Source organism: Pseudopodoces humilis, chromosome 3 (assembly GCF_049639895.1).
Source record: "Pseudopodoces humilis isolate 2021_Gansu_Grassland_sample_001 chromosome 3, ASM4963989v1, whole genome shotgun sequence".
Lineage (NCBI taxonomy): Eukaryota > Metazoa > Chordata > Aves > Passeriformes > Paridae > Pseudopodoces > Pseudopodoces humilis.
Window position 1 is genome coordinate 46,973,257 of NC_142202.1, and position 20,283 is coordinate 46,993,539.

Below are 20,283 nucleotides of genomic sequence, written 5' to 3' on the forward strand. Positions count from 1 at the left end.
TAGTAACTTCAGTAGAAATGAAATTCAACTTATGCAATTAAATAATTGGTTTTGTTTCTAAAAGTTATCAGAATTCCCCCTAAAAGAGTATGTTTTTCCCTAACTTCATGAGTAAAAGATTTCAATTGTGTAATTTAGATTATGTCCTAATTTGTTCTGTGACAGGATGAAAGTCATTCCTTCAAATGGCACAACAGAGCATCTGAAGTTTTTTCCAATGAAATTCCTTAAAATTAAAGCTTACTGATGTTTCAGCTTTTATCAGCTTGATCAGGTAATAGCTTTAAAATAAACTTTTTATCTCTTTTTATCTTTTTAAGTAGACTTGTTCAGACTTATTTTTTACCAGTATTTTGTATTCTAGTCAGTACTTTTTTTCATCCTTTTCTCTCAGTAAGACTCTCAAAGACTCGGTGGAATAAAGCCCATCCTGCCTACGGAAATGTAAAGAATATGCTGATTGTTGGTTTATTTCAATTTTTAAAACCCAACTGAGTATCAGACATATATTTTGGATTTTAGCCTGAGATGTAGCTTAAAGGCCATGTTACACCTAATCCTATTTTAAAAGGCACCTAGTTGAATCTTGTTTCATTGGAGTTAAAAATAAAACCTCCAATTTTGTGCAGAGGTTGGAATTTCACCTTTAATAATTAAAACAAATGATAAAGGAGTGAATGTCATGTGAAGGTATTATACTTAATACTGAAAACAATTCTGAGTATAATCTAAAGGCAATAATTATTTCCAGTTAAATTAAGTATATTTGAATTCAGCACCATGGAATCAGGGCTAGTATTAAGAAAAACTAAAATTTAAAGAACTCAGTTGATGTCTTGCTTTTAACCAGAGATAAGGAAGTATCAATAGAGATCTGTTTTTACAGAAAATGTGTATGTCACACAAGTTATAATTGAATTGTAGAATTACAGTACAGTTTGGGTAGGAAGAGACCTTAAATTTCATCTAGTTTAACCCTGCTGACATGGTCAGGGACACCTTTCACTAGGTCAGGTTGCCCAAAACCTAATTAGAAGCAAAAGAGATCCATTTTGAATCAGTATTTTATTGACAATATCAGACAGGTTACTCATAGAAACAACTTTACAGAACACATGTATTTTGTCATACCAATACCTAGTACTATCATTTTATTTTTACAATCATTTTATTGTACAGAAAATTATGCTAGATAGCATCAAATTCCATAGCTGTCATATTTTACCCATTACTCCAAGATGGACATTAATTTATAAATTAAACAGACACAATTCATTTATACTTCCCAGGTAATTAAAATATTTATAAAATTTCTTAATTGCTAGGGTGAAAATACATTAATTTTTTTTTATTAAATCTTGCAAAATAATGCCTGCTTAAGACAATAACAGAGGAGGAATTTTATTTAGACATGCTTAGCATGATGAAACAGTTATAATAGTTTTACCTATCTGGCTATGTGAAGGAAGCACTTTGTCACCAATACCAATATTTTGCATCATAATACTGATCTCATACTTTGCAATACTGTCAATACAGTCACAAAATTTGTATCTCCCCATTAAGTGTAAAAAACTGATCTTTTTTAACCAGATGCCACACTACTAAAATGGTCAGAAGAAATGACTGCTCCATCAAAGAAAATTGAAAATGAGTACTGATGTAGCCTACCACCTATCTAAAAGTGACAAAATAAAATGGCCAAACTAGGAACATATTAATCGCTTTCAAGAGTGATTACATGGAAATGAGACTGGTCAAACAGCATGGGCACATTTGTAGAAAAAACAGATCGCTCCAGGTGGCTCTACAGGTCTGTGTGCTCTTGGGAAGCACTCCTAACACATGCAGTCTACACAGGGTAATAGATTATACAAATCTGGAAGATGTTCCAGTGGAAAAAAACATGGAATCCATTAAATCTGATATATCCCATTACAACTGAATTGCAGAAAGTACACTTCTGTTCACCATTTGCAAAATCTCTCTAAAGGCTTTGGGCAAATAAAACACCCGTGACGTTCACATGAACATTTTGCACTCCTGGGACCTCAGGAATGGCTAGAAGCTCCCAGACTGCCACACACAGATAAGTACCCCCTATGCTGCTTGTAATTATAGAAAACCTGATCCATACATTTTTTGCATGAGTATCACAATGTTAATATTATTGGTACTAAAGTGTTGTCTGTAAATTCTGATATTTTCCATTCTCAAACAGAATTTTGTTTTATTTTCTTTTTGTTCACCTGAGATTAAAGTCATTATTCCATTGAAATGTTACAGGATCTGACAAGCTTAGATCAAATTCACCCAGTAGAAAAAAGCTGGGAAGTTACTTACATTAGAATTGACAAAGGTTCATGAGGTTTCCTATCGAACAAAATGTGCCTGAATTTCTATCAGGCATATGAAAAATGAAAGTTTCTGGTGTCCCTGGGTTCCCAGCATGAGGGGTATGGTATATGCACAGGCAGTATAAATTACTCTTATTGGGGTTTTGTTTGTTTGTTCTTTTTTTAAAGTCAAGATAATAAAAGGGGAGCATTCTACTCTTGCTCCACTTGTACAGGTTTTGATTAATGCAAAGTCTGCAAAGATAAGCGTGACCTTTCCATTCCTTTCTTTATTCCTTCTCATAAGAGACACTTTTCTCTGTTAGCAATCTCTGGAAGTACCTCCCCTTTGCTTGGAGCTCTCTGGTGCTGTTTCCCAAAAGGCAATTGTTTAGAACATCTTGTCTGGCTCCTGCTCTCTGCTGCTACCTTTCTGCATATAATTGGTGAAAGGACAAAACTGAGAACTGAACAATTTTTCAAGTAAACTTTCATAAACTCAAATAAAACCCCTAACATTTTTCTTCTAACTCTTTCAAGCAAGTACTGTGTATTCTCAAGGTCATTATTAGTACACCAGCTGCTGGGGAGTGACTTAAGTAAAGAGGGAAAACTGGAAGAAGCATAAACAGACGTTGTGCTACTGAGCCCTCCCGTTTTTACAGCACTGGATCAGTGACCACAGTTCACATGCACGCTGATGGACATCTAGTTACAAATTAGTTACACCAGTTACATGAAGAGGCTACAAATGGTGAGAACTAAAACTGAAAAATCACAGGATGGCATAAATATCAAGGTAGCCTTTTTTCATAACTATAAAACCTAGATTTAGTCATATATATTTTTGACTTCAGTGTAATTTCTGCTGTCCAAGAGCAGTAGCAAACTACTTTAACAGACTGCCTAAACAAGCTGGATCAAAGCACTGTGAAAGCAGAGGCTGAGCATTCTAGAACAGCTGCAGTGGTTCTGCTGTAGCAACCATTCCATAAGGAGGTGCCTCCAGCCAAATTCAGCTGGTTTGCAGCTGTGAGAAAATTCAATAAGCAACACTCAGGCATAAAGGTACTTTAAAGGAACATGAGGATTATGTCTAAATGTATTATCTACACTTAAAGGCATTTTCTGAGACATCTAGATGAAAATTATTCATGGGATGACTTGAAGATTAAATGAGTGTTTGTGAACACCATTTCCTTGTAAAAAGACTGGAAAACTCATATGTTCTTTCTCCTTTAGGAGACAACAGCATGATTTACTATTAGGATGTTGAATGTTAGGGAATAGAGAAATCAAGTGATTGCTGAAAGGGCACTGAAGAAATCAGTGCAGGAACCAAGTACAGGATTAGACTCTTGGCAATATGAGCTGACACCTTCAAATCAGCTCATCTACCCTTTTTGTTCTATTTTTCTCACTAAGGATTATAGGAACTTCAGTATCTGATGTGGCCAGTCTGGTGCATTTAATGTCATTAATGATCACTTCAAAAAAGAAAAACACAATGTAGAAAAACAGAGTAGATTTTCCACATTACGAGTAATTGGCAACATCAGTGAAGAGTCAGCACTTATCCTGTAATGGTCAATTCAACCACACATGTCTAAGTGCCAAACCACAAGCCCTTACAATTCAGTAAACTCAGTTAATTGCTTTTTTCAGGTTGAGATCATGCTTATATTTATGCCTGAATAAAACTTCCCCATTAAAATAACTTGGACAATGTCTGTTCCTTAAAATTTTACAGATGAGTTGTGGGCTGAAACACAAACATTTTTTAAGTACATACTGAATAGCAAACAATGTAACAGCAACTGTACATTACATTACATGCACAGCTATTCTGGGGACAAGTTCTGCTCCACTGAAATAACTTCAAATCTGGTACAAATTAGCAGAATCCACCTTTCATCTCCAGTTTATTTTCTTGATGGAGATCTACTGCAGCAAGTCTCAATCTTTCAAATATTTCACTTAATAATATTTTCCATTTATTAAAAATTTGCATGATTTTATTGACTGGCAGTTTACAAGTTCCAGCTTGTTACTACTTTTTACTGTAAATTGCTGCTTCCAGGTGAAAGCTTTACACTTATTAACACACTGAAACAAATGCTGCTTCAAATCCAAATGAAGCAATGTTCAAAAGGCCTTCTTCTGCCTTATGTTCTCCCACTATCCATAAAGCTGCCTACTTCATTCCCACTTAAATGGTATTGGAGTTGCATTCCCTATGCAAAACAAAGGGAAAAACTGCATTTCAAAATATTACTTTTTATATATAAAGTGTGATAGCATCACTTTCTTCTTACTATGTTTTATTAAAGAACAAGTTGACTGAAAGAGTTAATGTTTTCACCATGGTGAAAAGAAGGCTCAAGGTGGGACCTCCTCACATTTTTCCAGTGTTTAGAGGACAGAAATTCTCTTCATAGGGAGCCACACTGAGAGGATAAGGGGCAACAGGTACAAGTTGCATGGAGAGAGGTTTCATCTATTCACATTTTTTACAGTGAGAACAAACAATCACTGGATGTGGTGGAGTTGCCATCAGGGGCAGAGCTCAGGATGAGACAGGACAGAGTGCTCAGTAATCTCACACAGGCTTGCCTCCCCATGAAAGTATGGACCACATGAACTTCTGAGGTCCCTTCAAACCTGAGGTCCCTTCTGTGAATCTCTCTACTTACCCCTTAAATCATAATTTACCTGCCTTGCTTGCATGAGTAGTTGCACAGCACTGGTCAACGAGGTGTGCAAATAGTCCTTACATTTTTCTGGACAGAGTAGAATATACTCTTAAAATATGTGTCCCAAGGTCTACTTTATGTTGTTCTTCTAGGTATGTGGCTGATATCAGATTTAGGCAGAGATGGCAATTTTCAGTGCAAACCAAGGCATGATTTACTTCTGCATCACAAAACTGCATAGCTTCACAAATTATTTGTAACAGGATCCTACGGGGTAGTTTTAAAAGATAACCAGGTTAAACCCTGACACACAGGTTAAAAGTGATCAGAAGACACCAGAAATCCAAATTATGGTGACAACAGATTGCAGAAATGTAGGGCTTTTCCATACAAGGTTCTAGACTGAATTGTCCAGAACTGAAATGAAAAGCCAGACACATGGATTTTGAAAAAACAGAACATTTTCAGAATTTCTGTCATGTGAAAAGCTCTTGCTCACCATCTGTCAAGTTTGGTGTCATCAGGCAATTCTGAGCATTACCCAAAGGAAGCATTTAGGGCTATTTGTTTTCTGAAGATCTGAATTTAACCAGCTCCAGACAGCTGACTTTGGACTAGGACCAAAATACATAAGACTTTTTCATCATTGTGGACAGTTTTTTTTTCATCCATGTAATCTGAGAGGATAAAACCCAACTTCAGTTAAATTACTGTAGTGTTTTGCTTACATATGTTAGTAGTTTGTGCGTTTGTTTAATTTTAATTGGTTAGGAACATAAGGAACCAAGGAGATATGTTTTCTGTTTAGTAGAAGCTTTTACTATTTCAAATTTTGCAACAAGCAGGTAATCTGAATGTCAGCCTATTCCAGTATTGCACTTCTGGTTTGACAAATAAAGGTTAAGCTTCAACATCAAATAATAGCCTAACAACCTTTCAAACCCCGGTAAATACAAATAGGTGAGTGTTTTGCAGCCAACAACTCAGAAATGCAATATCACACTTAGGTCTCTTGAAACCTTCACATGATCTCCAGGAAGCAAGATTCAACACGGTTCAAAGTCAGATAGAGATGTAGCGACCCATTTCACGTAACATGTCAATGTGTTGTGAACTGACTACTTCCAAATATCAAATTATGTATTGACAGTTCTTTGTTGCTCAAGTCGCAACTTTAAATACAGTGATTTTGCTTTTCACAATGATCATACTTTGATTTCTGATTTGACAAAAAAATACATTTTAAAAATAAACACAATAATGACCCCCAAAAATATGAAAAAGAAATCCTGAAAGAAAGCAAGGGAAAAAAGCTTTTTTGATAATTTTTTTAAATAAGGAAGATTACTTTTCCTCTAACCAAAAGAGAACGAGAACTTCCATAGAATATTTTGTTTCTACAGTTCAGCATTTTCTAATAGAAATCATTCCTTTATGTAAAATTTCTGATCAGGTAACTAGATTCCTGTAAATCCAGGAAGTAAATAATAGCTAAATACAATAACCAAATTGTGTTTCCTGCTGGGCATACAAGAAACCAATGGCAGAGTTTGGAACCAAACCCTTACTTCCATGTCCCAACACAGCTGATCAAGCAATGAATTTTTCTTCCTCATTTCCTCATTTCACTAATTTTATTTGCATTTCACTTTCCATTTAAGAGGCTATAGAAGTGTTCAAATGTAAGATTAGCTTTTGGTTACAGTACAAGAATGTATTTTAATAGTTCTATTTATGTTTTATATATTGAAAAATTCTGTAAGAAAAGAGCATGTATTTAGCAAAATATTTAGCGTAACACTGAGTAAATTCCCCATGGACTCAACCACATTTTTTAATCAAAGAACTATCATCATCATTCTCATATTGTTTCCTGGTACCTGCTGAAATAAAATGGATAATCCAAATCCTCAGAATGTTAGTAAAAGTTTCAAAGATTTATGTCTGTTTTGCTACTGAGATTGGTCAGATCTTGTCTCATCACTCCCACTGCAGCACAAATTAAAATCAAGTCCAATGGTCTTTAAGAAACAAACTATAGTTTTAAGATGAGAAAACAAGAGAAATTACCTGGGTCTTCTATCGATAAGTTCTTCGTTAACCATTGAACAATATCTGAACCTAAGAACAAAAAAAAAAGGTATTTATAGATTAGTAAGTTTTCTCTCACTATTCTTCAGATCCCTGAGGCAATTCATATTGTTCTTCCATGGAAGAGATCAGCATTTTTTTCTCCTCAGACTGCCTAGAAAAAAAGCACTGGCTATTCTATTTTAGTTTAGTTTCGTTTTTTAGCTTTGTTTTAGCAGTGAAACATAGAACTTTTTTCTTTAGGCTTAGACTGATAAAAAGTAATACAAGGGCATTAAGTGTGCAATATTAATCTACATTTTAAAAATTACACTACTGTAAAATGTCCATAGAAAAACACTTCATTAATCTAAGTTTCTACCCTCCCCCCCACTTAAAAATTAGTTTACTTGTAAAGGCATATTCAGATACCTAGATACGGGCTACCAGTGTATCAAATTTCACCTCATGGCTAAGCTCTTGACAAAATTCAGTTTCCCTCAGTGCTAAAGTGTTTTCCCTACCACTCCAATCTCCCTTGCTCTCTATCCCTTCATTTATAGCACAATCCTTTTATTTTTATTTAATTTCCTGCCTTATTTTAAGGTCCCATGCTTTTGCTTGCCTCCTAACATCTTTGATACCAGATTTCTTCCTGCCTTTCACACTGAGTATCCTTCCAACCTCACCTCCTAATTCCTAACCCATCTGCTCCTCTTGGGCATGCACTTCTATCAACTGCACTTCTATCACACTTTGTACTTTATGCCACAAGCTGAAGTCAGCCTTGTTTTTCAGATAGAAAGCTACAGTTGAACTTCACCCACTGTGAACATGATTTGCAAAATAAATTATGAAGCATTGCTCCAGACAAAAAACCCAAACCACGTTCATCATTTGAGCAACTTGAAATAACCAAACTGGACTAGAAGGAAAATGGGAAAAACACTGAGGGATGTTACATGCATGCTCTTCAAGTTTCATCACACCCTGAGTTCAGACAAGTAATGTAATAGAGACATCACATATTTCCTTACCAATATTTGAGTTGCTCATCCATTTCCCACCAAGCATAATAACAAAACTCATTTATAAACCTTAAAACAATAATAAAAATCTATACAATCTACAAAAATATAAACCAAATCAAATCAATAAAATCTCTTGAACATACTAGAATATATAACATTAGAATGTAGAATATACTTCCCCTGTCACTCCTCAGATTCAGATTTCTTCCTGTACTTTACATACTGCATAATTTCCTTTGCTTTTCTTAAGGCAATGAAAACAATATTTTAAAAAGGCATTTCAGAAAAGAAGGGAAATTTACTTCTCCTTCTAGCTTTTATTTTATTACACTAAGTGAATATCATGTATTTTACAAAGCCTCACTGATTATATCATAGCTTTCCATGTGTGTATGCATTACAAAAATGATTACATAGAAGTGAAAATCTCTAGAGACTTAACAACCATGTCTAGAGCAAACGTTTTTCATTGCTATGTTAAATGTCTAAATTTTGATAGATTTTAAACTGCAGTGGCAGAGCTTCTCATAGCATTTACATGACTTTATTCCTTAAATGAGGCAATTTACCTTTTCATGCTGTTGGAGGTACACAGAATGTTTCAGACAGATATTCCTACCTCAAAATATTTTATTTTTATAAATACAATTTTAATCCTTTTTTTATACATATGACATTTACAAGGTTGACACTGACAGAAGAATTTCAGATTAATATAAGATGAAACTTCATAAACCTCAATGACGCAGTTCCAAGCATAGCTATATTTTTCTGTCAGCTGACTAGAGAAGTTAGTCAGCCCTGAATATTTTCCTAAACCTTCAAAGATCAAAGACAAAAATCAGAAAAACAAAATGACATTTTGAATACTGATTTTTAACTTTGTCTGCTTTCAAATCTCTCAGGTACCATATGGGAAGAAGTTTTCTATTCTTTTTATCTCGTCTTCAAACACTTTTTTCCTTTTTGCCTCCTTTGAAAACTTTCTTACAGTGATGTGCTGTATTCCTCAGTCCTCAGCTCCTGGCCTCTCATTTGAGTGTACATGGTCTATACATCAGAAATTTCACCTCCATATGTTTCAGTGTCTTTTGGCTTATTATAAATAATAGTGGGAAATCGAATTTCTTGAAAATGGCACCATCTGATTATGAAAGTTCATTGATGCTCTATTCACAGTTTACCCTGAAGCCATTGCCCTGGCACATGAAAGCCTGGACAGGAGTTTAAGCCAGCTATTTCATTCAAACACACTGATGATTTCAGAGGTACAACTTTAATGACAAGTGAATAAATATCAACATCAACACTCTCCTTCCAGTGTGAAGGCTATTCAAGTAAAACAAACTTGCAAGTAATTTGTCATATGGCAAGTGAGAAATGTATCAGTTAATACTTCTTTGGGAGACCTTAGGGCCAACTCTAGTCCTAAAATAATAAAGGTATTAACTTGCAGAGCTTGTTGGGTGTTTTTTTTGCTACTAGTTTTAATGTCTAATTAACAATATTGTTTCCCTTAATTATCCCAGAGCCCTTTTCTAAGGTTTATTACTTTTGCAGGGGTATTTCTAAAAGCAAAACCATTACTCTAACTTCTTATCTCAGGAGAAAAAAAAAACAAGGCAGCAAAACAGGTGAAAATAGGAAAATAATACTTTCTGTGAGTATAGCTTTGATAAAAACTACCAGTAAATTCATTACAGTTTTCATACATGGCACTTCACATCTACAAGAATAATGATCCAAGACTATAAATTTCATTATTAGTAAACAAGAACTAATACTTATAGGATGAAAAACCTTTAACCTTCAAACCCAATTCTATCTTATCATCAAAAATCTAGCAAAAAGACAAGCTATTAAGATTATATAAATTTAATGGAAACCACTACCTTGGTACTGGTCTCACCTGAAAAGGAAAATTTCAGCAATCTAAACCAGAAAATGTTTGCTGTGTCAAACACTCAGTTTTTGTACACTGTTTAATGTGTGATATCAAAGATACAGCTATAACATTGCTAAAGCAGATTCTCAAGTTCTCCAGGTCTCCCTCACTTCCATCAAGCAGCAAAAATAGGCAAGTTGGCTATTAGATCTGCAAGGTGCAGAAGACTTCAGTCAAATTGCTAACAGAATTTTGAAATCCCAGAAAAAATTTCAGTTGTCATTTCTAAATTAGAAGATTAAATAGTCATTTCTAATTTAGACATTTCTAAAAATTTCTAGAGCAAATGGAACTGGACAAGGCAAAGCAATAATTTTTAATATGACCTTAAAGCTAGCAAAAGAAGAAAACATTTGAAAAAAGGGGGTTCTTTAGACATAGAGCCTAAAACCTAAGAGTGAGATTCTTAAATGCCAGCACCTATCCCAATAAAGGCAATAAATTCACAAGACCTTACTCTAGTCAGAAAAAAAAAAGACAGACTTTAATCTTCTTTAAAGAAATAGGCAAAAACATGTCTATATTCATATACAAATGAAAAAGACTCAGTCATGTTCTTTGTGAAATGTACTTGCTGAAAATTCCACAAGTGATTAATTTTAAATGAAATGGTCCCAAAATAGCAGTTGCTGAGGCTGTTACAGCATCTTAAGAAACTATTTTTGAATAAAGCATGCTCTCTGAACTCTGCAATACTGATTTCCAAGTCAAAGTCATAAAGGCCAGGGCAATGCTAAGGTCACCTTTCAGAGAAAATCACCTATTTTAAGCAAGTCCTTACAGAATACATTTTGAAAAGGTGCTGGTTCTGACCTATAGAAAATTTCACAGGAATTATACATCAAATTTTTGCTATGCATAGATGCAATGAGCCATGTAATCTTTGATCAGACAGAAAAATTATATGATAGTAGTACCGCAAAAGAAAAGCAAAATTCAAAATGCTCAATCTTTTTCAAAATTCAAAAACAGATCTAGTGGAAGAAGAGACAGTTGCAAGAAAGCATATCTTACTAGTCAGAATCACAAACCAAGAGACCGCTGAGAAACTTAATTCAAGGATTTCTTCCTTCATAAAGAGACAGGTTCAGTCTCGCAAAATAAATAGTCTTTAGCTGTTGATATCTTGGTTTAGTAACTAAAACCTATTCTTTTTACTTTTGGACCTCTGAGTATTTGCATGAAATGAAGAGGGAAAGTGACGCAGGAAGCTCCCCTGCATTGCTGATACCAAAAGAGAGGCTTTTGCTGTTGACAATCAAGGCTTTTGCCATCCGAACTCTCAAGAGCAACATAATCATTGTGGTTATGTTTGCCCAGCACTGTGAAATCTGGGCAGCTGGGCCTGTTTGATGATGGAAGGCAGGAGCAGATAATTCAGGTGCTCCCACAAGGGAGCCTCGTGGTTGGCTGGCTCAGCTTCAGTGCTTCACCACCACCTAGCCTTGAGAACCTGGAGAATTTTTTGCAGGGCAGCTCTCAGTACAGAAAACTTAATAAACATGACTCCAGAAAATATCACTGTCTAAATTTAAAACAAGGCTGTTATTAAATTAGTAAGGAAACAGTACTGTATTTCCATTATTTCTCTTTATATTTTATATTGAGAGAGGAGGGTATTGGGTCATTTTAACTTCCGTCTTCAACACCATCACTTTGTGTGATACATCAGGAAATTAAGTTTAGTCACTGATATAAACTTCAAAATCCTTGATCATGACTGAAAAAAAAAATATAATGTGCAATTTCATTTCCCACCACTGATTCAGACATTGGAAACACAAAAAGTGGATTAGATGAGCAGGGAGATTGTAAAAGCCAGTGGCCTCTCAGGCTTTTAGCACTAGCTGTTTTCAAACAAAAATTGCTGTCTAATGGAGAGTTGGACTCTGCAAGAAGGGCCTTTCACTGGTGAATGGGACAAAGAATGATCTGCATTCTCCCTGAAGTTTTCACAGTCAGAAACCATAGCATATATTGCCTCAATTATATCAGCATGGCTGTTTTACAATTTCTTTTCTTTATCAGAGAAGAACAGTTTGTGTATGAATTCTTAATGCATCTATCCAAAAGAAATCAAGTACTATATAGTTATAGGCAGAAGGGCAGAGAGAAGAAAAACAATAGCTATATTATATTTGGCTTTAGGTGTGGAAAAATACATTATTATCCAGTACCTACACTGGTTTATTCAGATTAATTTTTCCCTAAGTCTATTACAGCTGAGCAAAGAGAGGCTGTGCACCACTTGATTGCAGTGTCCTCAGAAAGGTGAAAGAAGGCTGCAAGGACTCCTCTCTGAGACTGGGATTGCAGAAGGGCCCAAAGGATCATATACTACATAAATTCTTTCCACCATATAATTTTAGTTAATACGCTTTTTCTTTCTGTTCTGTATTCTTTTGAATTAATGTAAAATAAGATTTATAGATTTAACTTGGTAGAATTTTTTATTGTGAGTGGCAACAGAGATGACACTGATAATTTGAATACCCTGCTGATTGCACTTACATATTTAACTTTCTGACCTTTACTAATTAAATGGGTTGACTTTTTAAAAGAAAAAAAACATCACTGATCAGAGTGCAATTTGATTAAGGAAATTATTTACATCTCAACTTACACATTTTTGCCACTTGTTTCTTCAGAATTACTGAGGAAAACAAATGCAGAAACTTACTCTTTTGACTTATAATTGAGAGTGGACCTCTTTTTAATTTATGTTAAGGAAGATTGCACCCAGGTGCAGATTCAAAAATGTCATCTGAATAATATTAACAGTAGAGAGAATATTACATATTTTAATGAAATTACTCAAGTACAAAAGTAATTGCAGTTTTCTAGTTTTATAGCAACATAAACTGAAATATACTTTTTTCCAAAGTGAAGTTATGAAGGATAGGAATTTGCAGAAATAAAACCATCTGGATTCTTTCATTCTCAGCTGTAGGCAGTCCTCAGAAATACTCAAGCCTAGAAGGGCAGAAAGTATCCATAATTCTGGCTAGCCTAACTTTGTGAGGAACATGTTTCTTGATACTGTTATGACTTTCTGCTTTAGACAGGAAAATTCATATTGTGAAAGAGCTAATAAAGCATGCAAAAATCTCTTCTACCAATATGAAATAAATCAATGGTGCTGACCAACAAATTTCAGTAATGTAAACCCTGGTGTCATACTCTGCCTCATAGCCAAGCTTCAGAGTAGAAATATGGTTTATAAACACTAAAAGGATAATTAAATACGGCTGTGTATCTGTGTTAGTCTTTATTCTAAAAGTGGCAAACCACACAGGTCCCTGTGTCCTCCAGCAAATGGGATTGCTGTTTCATTCCAGCAACATTTATCTCTAAAATTTTCCACAAGACATCCTCTACTTAGATCTCTTCCACAGCCACAAATGACCATTTTACAAATGGCACTAGCTGTGCATAATTGGCAACATACCAATAACCACAGATTAAAGCACTGCAATCCCAAGGCTCTTATCCCAAACACTAGAGTTTAGCATCTTGCTGAAGTACATTGCTCCATGCTAAACATTTGCAAGGCAAAAGTGATGCTGTTAGGAAAACTAAGTTGCATGAATGTCCTGTACATCCTATCTACTGCAAAGGAATTTTTATGCTTTTCTTCAAAATTATGTAAAGCCTTGTGATGAATGAAAATAGAGTATCAATGTGTACATGACATGTAAAATCTTAAAAACTTCCTATATGTAAAAAAATATTTGTGGGGGGAAAAGCCAATAAAATATAAGTAGAATTTCGAACACCATAAAAATGCCCTGAAGAAATTTCATTTATGAGAAATCCTCACCTCCAAACAAAAAAGAAAAACAAAACAAAATCCAACCAACCAAAACCAGAAAAAAAGCACACTTAATTTTTAACTACTGTATACTTTCTTCAAGCAAAACTTCTAAAGACTGAGATAAACAAGGAGGCCAGGAGACTTATCAGTGACACCTACTTGATTTCCTGTTCATCAGAAATCTTAAATAATGCTGAAAGAAAATAAGAAACTAAGTAATTACCAACTTTTCTCATCATGATACCCCTTCCTTTTTCTCTCAATCAATTCCTCTCTTTACTTATCAAATACCTGCAGACACATTTGGGTACCATTAAGAGAAACAGCCAAGAATTCAGCTACTCATCATGTTTTCATCTACCACTAACTTTGGGAACTCAAGATAAATCACATCATCCAAAACAGTCCTGGATCCAATGCCAAGAGGAGAGCAGAAAGCCTCCAAACACCAAGCATAATGGTGTCCATGCTCTTTCCAGCCACCGAGCCATTCCCAGTGTGTACTGTGTAAATCAACAGGCAACGAGGCTGTTCTGCAATATCAATGCCCCACCTTGTAGGTGAGTGCCTAGTCACCAGCTTAAAGAACTTTTTTTTCTCTTTCTTAATGATGATGTACTTTCTTTTTAAAAATAATGAGAAACTCTACATGGAAGAGAACAGTCTCTACTGTCTGCTAATTACATTCTCTAAATCATGAGGCAGCTTAGTCCAAATTTCTGCTCAGACACAAGCACTTTCAGGCCTTTAAACTTGTGTGCCCCCATTTCAGATTTTAGGCAAGTTGGTTGGGGTATTCTGGTTGTGGCCCCTTTTAATTCCTTTTGCTGGAGTTCTAACTCTTTTATGTTAAATATCTTGGGAGATGAGAAGAGCAAATAAATTATTTACAACACTATAGGACACCCATGTGGGAAGCTGAGCACCTGGAATTCTCTCCCTACTGCAGAGCAGTCTGGGAAGTTAATGGGAAGTAGAACAGCATTGGCAAGTATGTCCTGGTGGAGAACACTGCATGTGTATGTATGTATGTATGTATGTATGTATGTAGGTATGAATGTAAGAGCAGCCACCCTCAAGAAAAGCTGAGAAGGAAATGGATATGTGACTCCTATGCCAAGTTTGACCTCCCATCCCTGAAATAACATATAAAAGGGCAATAGTAACATTGCTTTTGTCTATCTTGAACTCCCGCTCTGAAAAATTCATCCATGATTATTCCAGGAAAACTGACAATGTATTCTTAAGAGAAAAATTTGCTACTTGCCATAAATAGTTCATCTAGCCTTCTTTTTGTATTCTGGATGTTTTACTTTGTCTTGCTGACAACTTTGTATGTATAAAACAGGTAGATTGATATGCGTATGCTCTTTCTTTCATACACATCAGTAAGTGTTTGCACAATGCACTTCGATAATCTTCACAACACAGTAAAAGCTGCCTGAGTTTATCTTTGCCACAATAAACTCTTTTGCTTGCTTTTTTTTTTTTTACATCAGCAGTTTGAAAATAGAGTGTAAAACCAAAACTCCTCAAAGTTCAACAAAAAAGCTTTGTGAAATTCTTGAACATGCTTCAAGAAATTATGCATTTTTTTCATATTTCCACATTAATATCTCTAAGAAATACAATATTTTTCTACAGAAATGCTTATTCTAATTCTTGTCATACTGGCCCCCAAAAGACACCCACACACAGATGGCAATGGAAGGAAGTGAGGAGCAATTTCTGCTAGACACTTTTAACTTTCATGGAGGATTTTCACAGGGGAAAATCCTCAAGTCTTAATTCAGGGGTAATGGGAACAAATTTATAAATTATATGAGACTTGAATTGGGATTTTGACTCCAGGAAGAAAGTCAGTGGGGACACAGTGACTTGCAGTTTTGACATTTTCCCGGCAACAATGTCAATGTACTTCCTCATAAAGTGTTCCTACACAATAATAGTTAATTTATACAGTTGGTTTGAAAACGGGTTTTTCCCTTGTTGCTATTTCAAAACATTTTCAGTGACTCATGCCTTTACTGTTCTCTTCGCTTAAGACTCTCAAAGCTGATGTCCAAAAAAACCCCTTTGCTCAGTGTAGATTTCCTGACTAACGCAATCTATTTAATTTAGTTATTTTGACAAAAATACACCTTTTAGAAAGATTTATAGTCACGCTTAGTACAACAGCAGAATGGTCTGCAGAAGCTTCTGAACCACAAGTTTCCCAAGAATTTGATCGTTACCCAGCCATTCTCACACATACAGAAACCACTCCAACAGGAAACTGCTTCTCAATAAAAAAAATCAACAATACAGCAGTTGCACAAAATACTTATCTTCAGAGATACGATCCAGTGTAGGGGAAAAGGCTATAACACCAAGTCTGAAAACATGAATTTCATAACAAAATGCTATGAAATTGCAGGATAAAAGTATTCTGTTTGGCCAAAGTAGACATCTGGGGATTTAGGATTTCCTCATTCCTATTGTTCCTCAGGCTGTAGCACAGATCAGCTATTTTTCAAATAGTACTAATAAATACAAAGTATAAAATACAAGAAAGTTTGCTGAAGTTGAGTAGAAACCTTCAACCTTAATCCGAATATTCAAGTGTTACACTAGAAATGTCACTGATGCTGATCAAAACTTTGCTCAAGGCTTCTTTCTTTTCTATTTGAAACATGAAATGCTTTAATATTCAATAGACTACAGAAAGTTCAAATGAATTTCTATTTTTGATTAATCTGAGCTGGATGCTTTTGTGGTATTTCCACCAGTCCCATGATTATTTTAATAATGCTATGTCTCAGAGTTTACACTTCAAAGATCTGCTGCAGGGCTACATTTTCAAAAGGGAAAAGAAATTAAGTTATTCAAATTGTAAGTACCTACATTTTTTTATATATCTATTTATTCTCACTGAAAATCTAATCCCATTCAGCTTTAACCAAAATATGGGACTATTTCAAGACTTTAGTATGCTCAGTTGCTCAGCATAACAAAAATCACTTACATTATATAGTATGGAATGAACTGTGTTAGAACCAAAAATTACTTTGTTCCAACTCGATACTTACACCAAATTCAGCATATTTTTCATTTGCAGTCTTTCATCACTATTCAGAGATTATGAATTAATTTATTCTAGATGTCAATAATTGTGCTACACAACTATCTGAAGCAGATATTATTGGGTCTGTTCTCCAAGACATAAAAATCTCATAGTTCTTCTCACAGTAGTTCTTTACATATGTACCTCAAGAACCTTGTCACAATAAAAGCAAAATTCATTAGCTCTTGAGGAAAGTTCCCAAATATTCATTGAAATATAAGTTCTGCTGACAATTGAAATTCTCTAACATGATGGATCCATCAATGGGGATTTAACAAAAATTGAGATAGACATGAACTACTCTTTTAACAGTCAATCAGCAGTTCTTGGGTTTAAAATAAACTTAATCATATCCACAATAAGTAATATATTTCTATCTCAAATTGAAAATTGAAGTATGGTATATGTTCAATGGTATGTGAGTATATACACCAGTTGTTTTATATATTATGCTCCCATCCATCAAAATGAACTTAGAAAACCAAGAAGTAAAACTTGGAGAAAATAAATCTCTCTACATTTCCATTTACCAAGTTCATTCTCTTGCTGCTGAGTTTCCCAATTCACATCAGCATTTGTAAGATATAAATTGCAGCCCTGTAGCTAGTATTGGCTTTTTTCTCTGACATTTTTATAGGAATTCAAAAGCCACCTTTCTGCTTTGACCAGTAACGTGGTACCACATTAATCAAATACATTTTTGAAGCGAAGTATTTTGCTTTCCATCAGTATCAAGCAATATTCATAGAGCCATCACTAATGTCTCCATTTTAGGAATGTCTCTTAGAGCCTGGACAACGAAACAATCTCTGCAAAAACCTTCTGTTTTCTCACATTCATTACATCCAGAGCAACTATTTAATAACACTAATCCACAACCTCATGGGAAGCATTTGCAAGTTTATGTGGAAAAGCTGGAGAGAATAATTTTACACCACCCATTATCAAGCAGAAGAATGATAAAAAGACATTATTCTGAACAATCCTGGACCACTAGCACAAGATGTAACCTTCGGTATTTATCTCTACAGTAAAGATAATAGTTCCTTATACTGTGCTGTGGATTTTGGGGGCTAGAGAACAGAGAAGCATTTTGAAAAGATGAATCTGTAAGCATTAGTGCAATAAATAATAGTGCATGTCCTGGAGTCTGGAGTCTATTCTTCATGTTATTTTAATGTACACCTAAATGTTTTATTTCTTTAGATGAAACAGCTGAGAACTGGTGTCTTACTGGGAACATAGGATGGGTCTTTTATAACTTAGACTTGGGAGTACAGAAGCTCTTTGCAAAGATGAGACTGTAGTTCATTATTTTTTTCCTTCTTCACAAAATGAAGAAAAAAATTAAGTTCATACTGTTGCCTAGGAGTATGCAGTGACGTGAATACTACTTTTAGCACCTGTTGCGTCTTTGTTGTTTACATTGCCAGAGTAAGAATAAATAGTATCAGGATGTAAAATCACCCTTGGTGAGGGAGCAAGTATACACAACCATTCACCTACCTATCCAAACCAGCCCTGGCCCACTTCCCAGCCCCTGTACAAACTGTTTATTTGACTTTTGGTTTCTCCATGTAATTTTTGAGGACTTGTACATAGTTTAAGTAAAATTGTTGATGGCCACCATTTCTTCCTTAACCACTGACTGCAGACTTAGGTACAGATGATATATATTATATACATATATATATATATATATTCTCTTTATAAAAGGCAGGATCAGTAAAGAAATATAAAGCAAACAGATATCCAGTATTAGGATTATTGTTCACTAGTGGAAGGCAAAAGTAGACACAACTCTTGTGTTGAGAAAATAAAGATTTGTCAGTCAGCTAAGGAATTGTGCTATCTACATGAAATATGGTCCCAAGGATGGGAGGGAAGAGGTGAGAAGACATTTTGGAAGAAACATGTTCTTGCTCAATCTTCTTATATCCTTAAAAGTGCTAAAATGACTTCATCAACAGATTACAAAAGAAAACTAGCTGCCCTCCCCTGAAACAGGGGAAAAAAACAACAAAATCACAAAATTAAAAAATTTAAAGTATTTCTTCATCAATAAATATATCCTGTTCAATCTGGCACCAGCAATTAATATGATTCTCCTGCTACCTTATTGTGAGATAAGAAATCAGGTGAAAGCAGCAAAGGGTGCTTGTGCTTGGATAAGGAAATAGCCTGATTATGGCAGTATGCAGATCACTTCCCCTTGATAGTCTGGGAATAGAACCATTCTCCTCTTAAAAATACAGGGGAAAGGGAGTAGTGATAATATGACTGGTGAGAGTTTTTCTGGATGCAAAACAGGATGGATACAAGTCATGTAGAAAGGAAGTCTTAAGTAGCTTATCCCCATTGAATTTCGGCTTCACTTTGGATGAGGCAGGCTTATACTTAGAAAATAAAAATATATCAGGCTGGTTTAGCCCTCCTTTCTACTATCCAAATTCTAGCTGACCTGGCATAAAACCTGGCTCCTGTCAATAACCAATATACAAATAAATGCCTGCCATAGCACTGCTTTCAATAAAGAATGGATGGGAACAGACTAGCCACATTAACAGCCAGTAAAACATGCTGCTCTCAAGCGAGAGATGACCAATCTATTTGTCCTGCAGCACACAAACACAGCAACAATTCACACCAGTCAGAAAATATCAGAATTTCTTCATCTCAAATTCATTACTCTAATCTTTTATTGACTTAACAAAGAGTATGTCTTTGATCATTTCTGGAACAATGTTCTGTGGTTTTAAGTAAAGGCTGATGGAATATATTTATATGCTTTTTTGGGGGGGTTTTTTGTTTTGTTTTTTTTTAAAGAAAGTGATAGCTTACTAGTTTAGGTGAGTATATTAAAAAATATCTGTAGATTCCACTTTTAAACTGTCTCCCTTTCTTACCTATAGTATTGAGTTTTCCCTCACATGTTATGCTTCTAGAAATGACTGTCACTCAGGGAAAGGAAGCAACAAGGTTTTACTGCCGTTAATACTCTTTACATTTCAGCAATTTTTCCTTCTCACATGTTTAAAATTATCATTTAGCTTGCATTATGAAAGATGTCCTTGCTAGTTAGTGTTTTCTTGTTTTTAGCATATAAGCTAACAAAGGTAGACAAGTTCGTGTTCTTCAAACAAGAACATGTGCACAGAGGAAAATTACAGCCCCGAGCACAGGTTCTTAAGATGAAGCTCCCACAAGTAATTCTTGTTACATACGTAGCAAATACAAATATGTAATGCTTTAGCAATGCCTAAATTTGATGTACTCTAAACTTAGTAAAGA

At 35.0% G+C, this 20,283-nt stretch overlaps 1 protein-coding gene across 6 annotated transcripts in view; it reads right to left on the reverse strand.

The window, feature by feature from the left end:
* RGS7 (regulator of G protein signaling 7) overlaps positions 1-20,283 on the reverse strand; it is a 241,731-nt gene that overhangs the window by 98,981 nt on the left and 122,467 nt on the right. For all 6 annotated transcript variants that reach the window (XM_005518509.3, XM_088052710.1, XM_088052706.1 and 3 more), the window contains one exon: positions 7,100-7,150. In XM_005518509.3, coding sequence (XP_005518566.1) covers positions 7,100-7,150 — 51 coding nt within the window. The remainder of the gene's footprint in view (positions 1-7,099; positions 7,151-20,283) is intronic.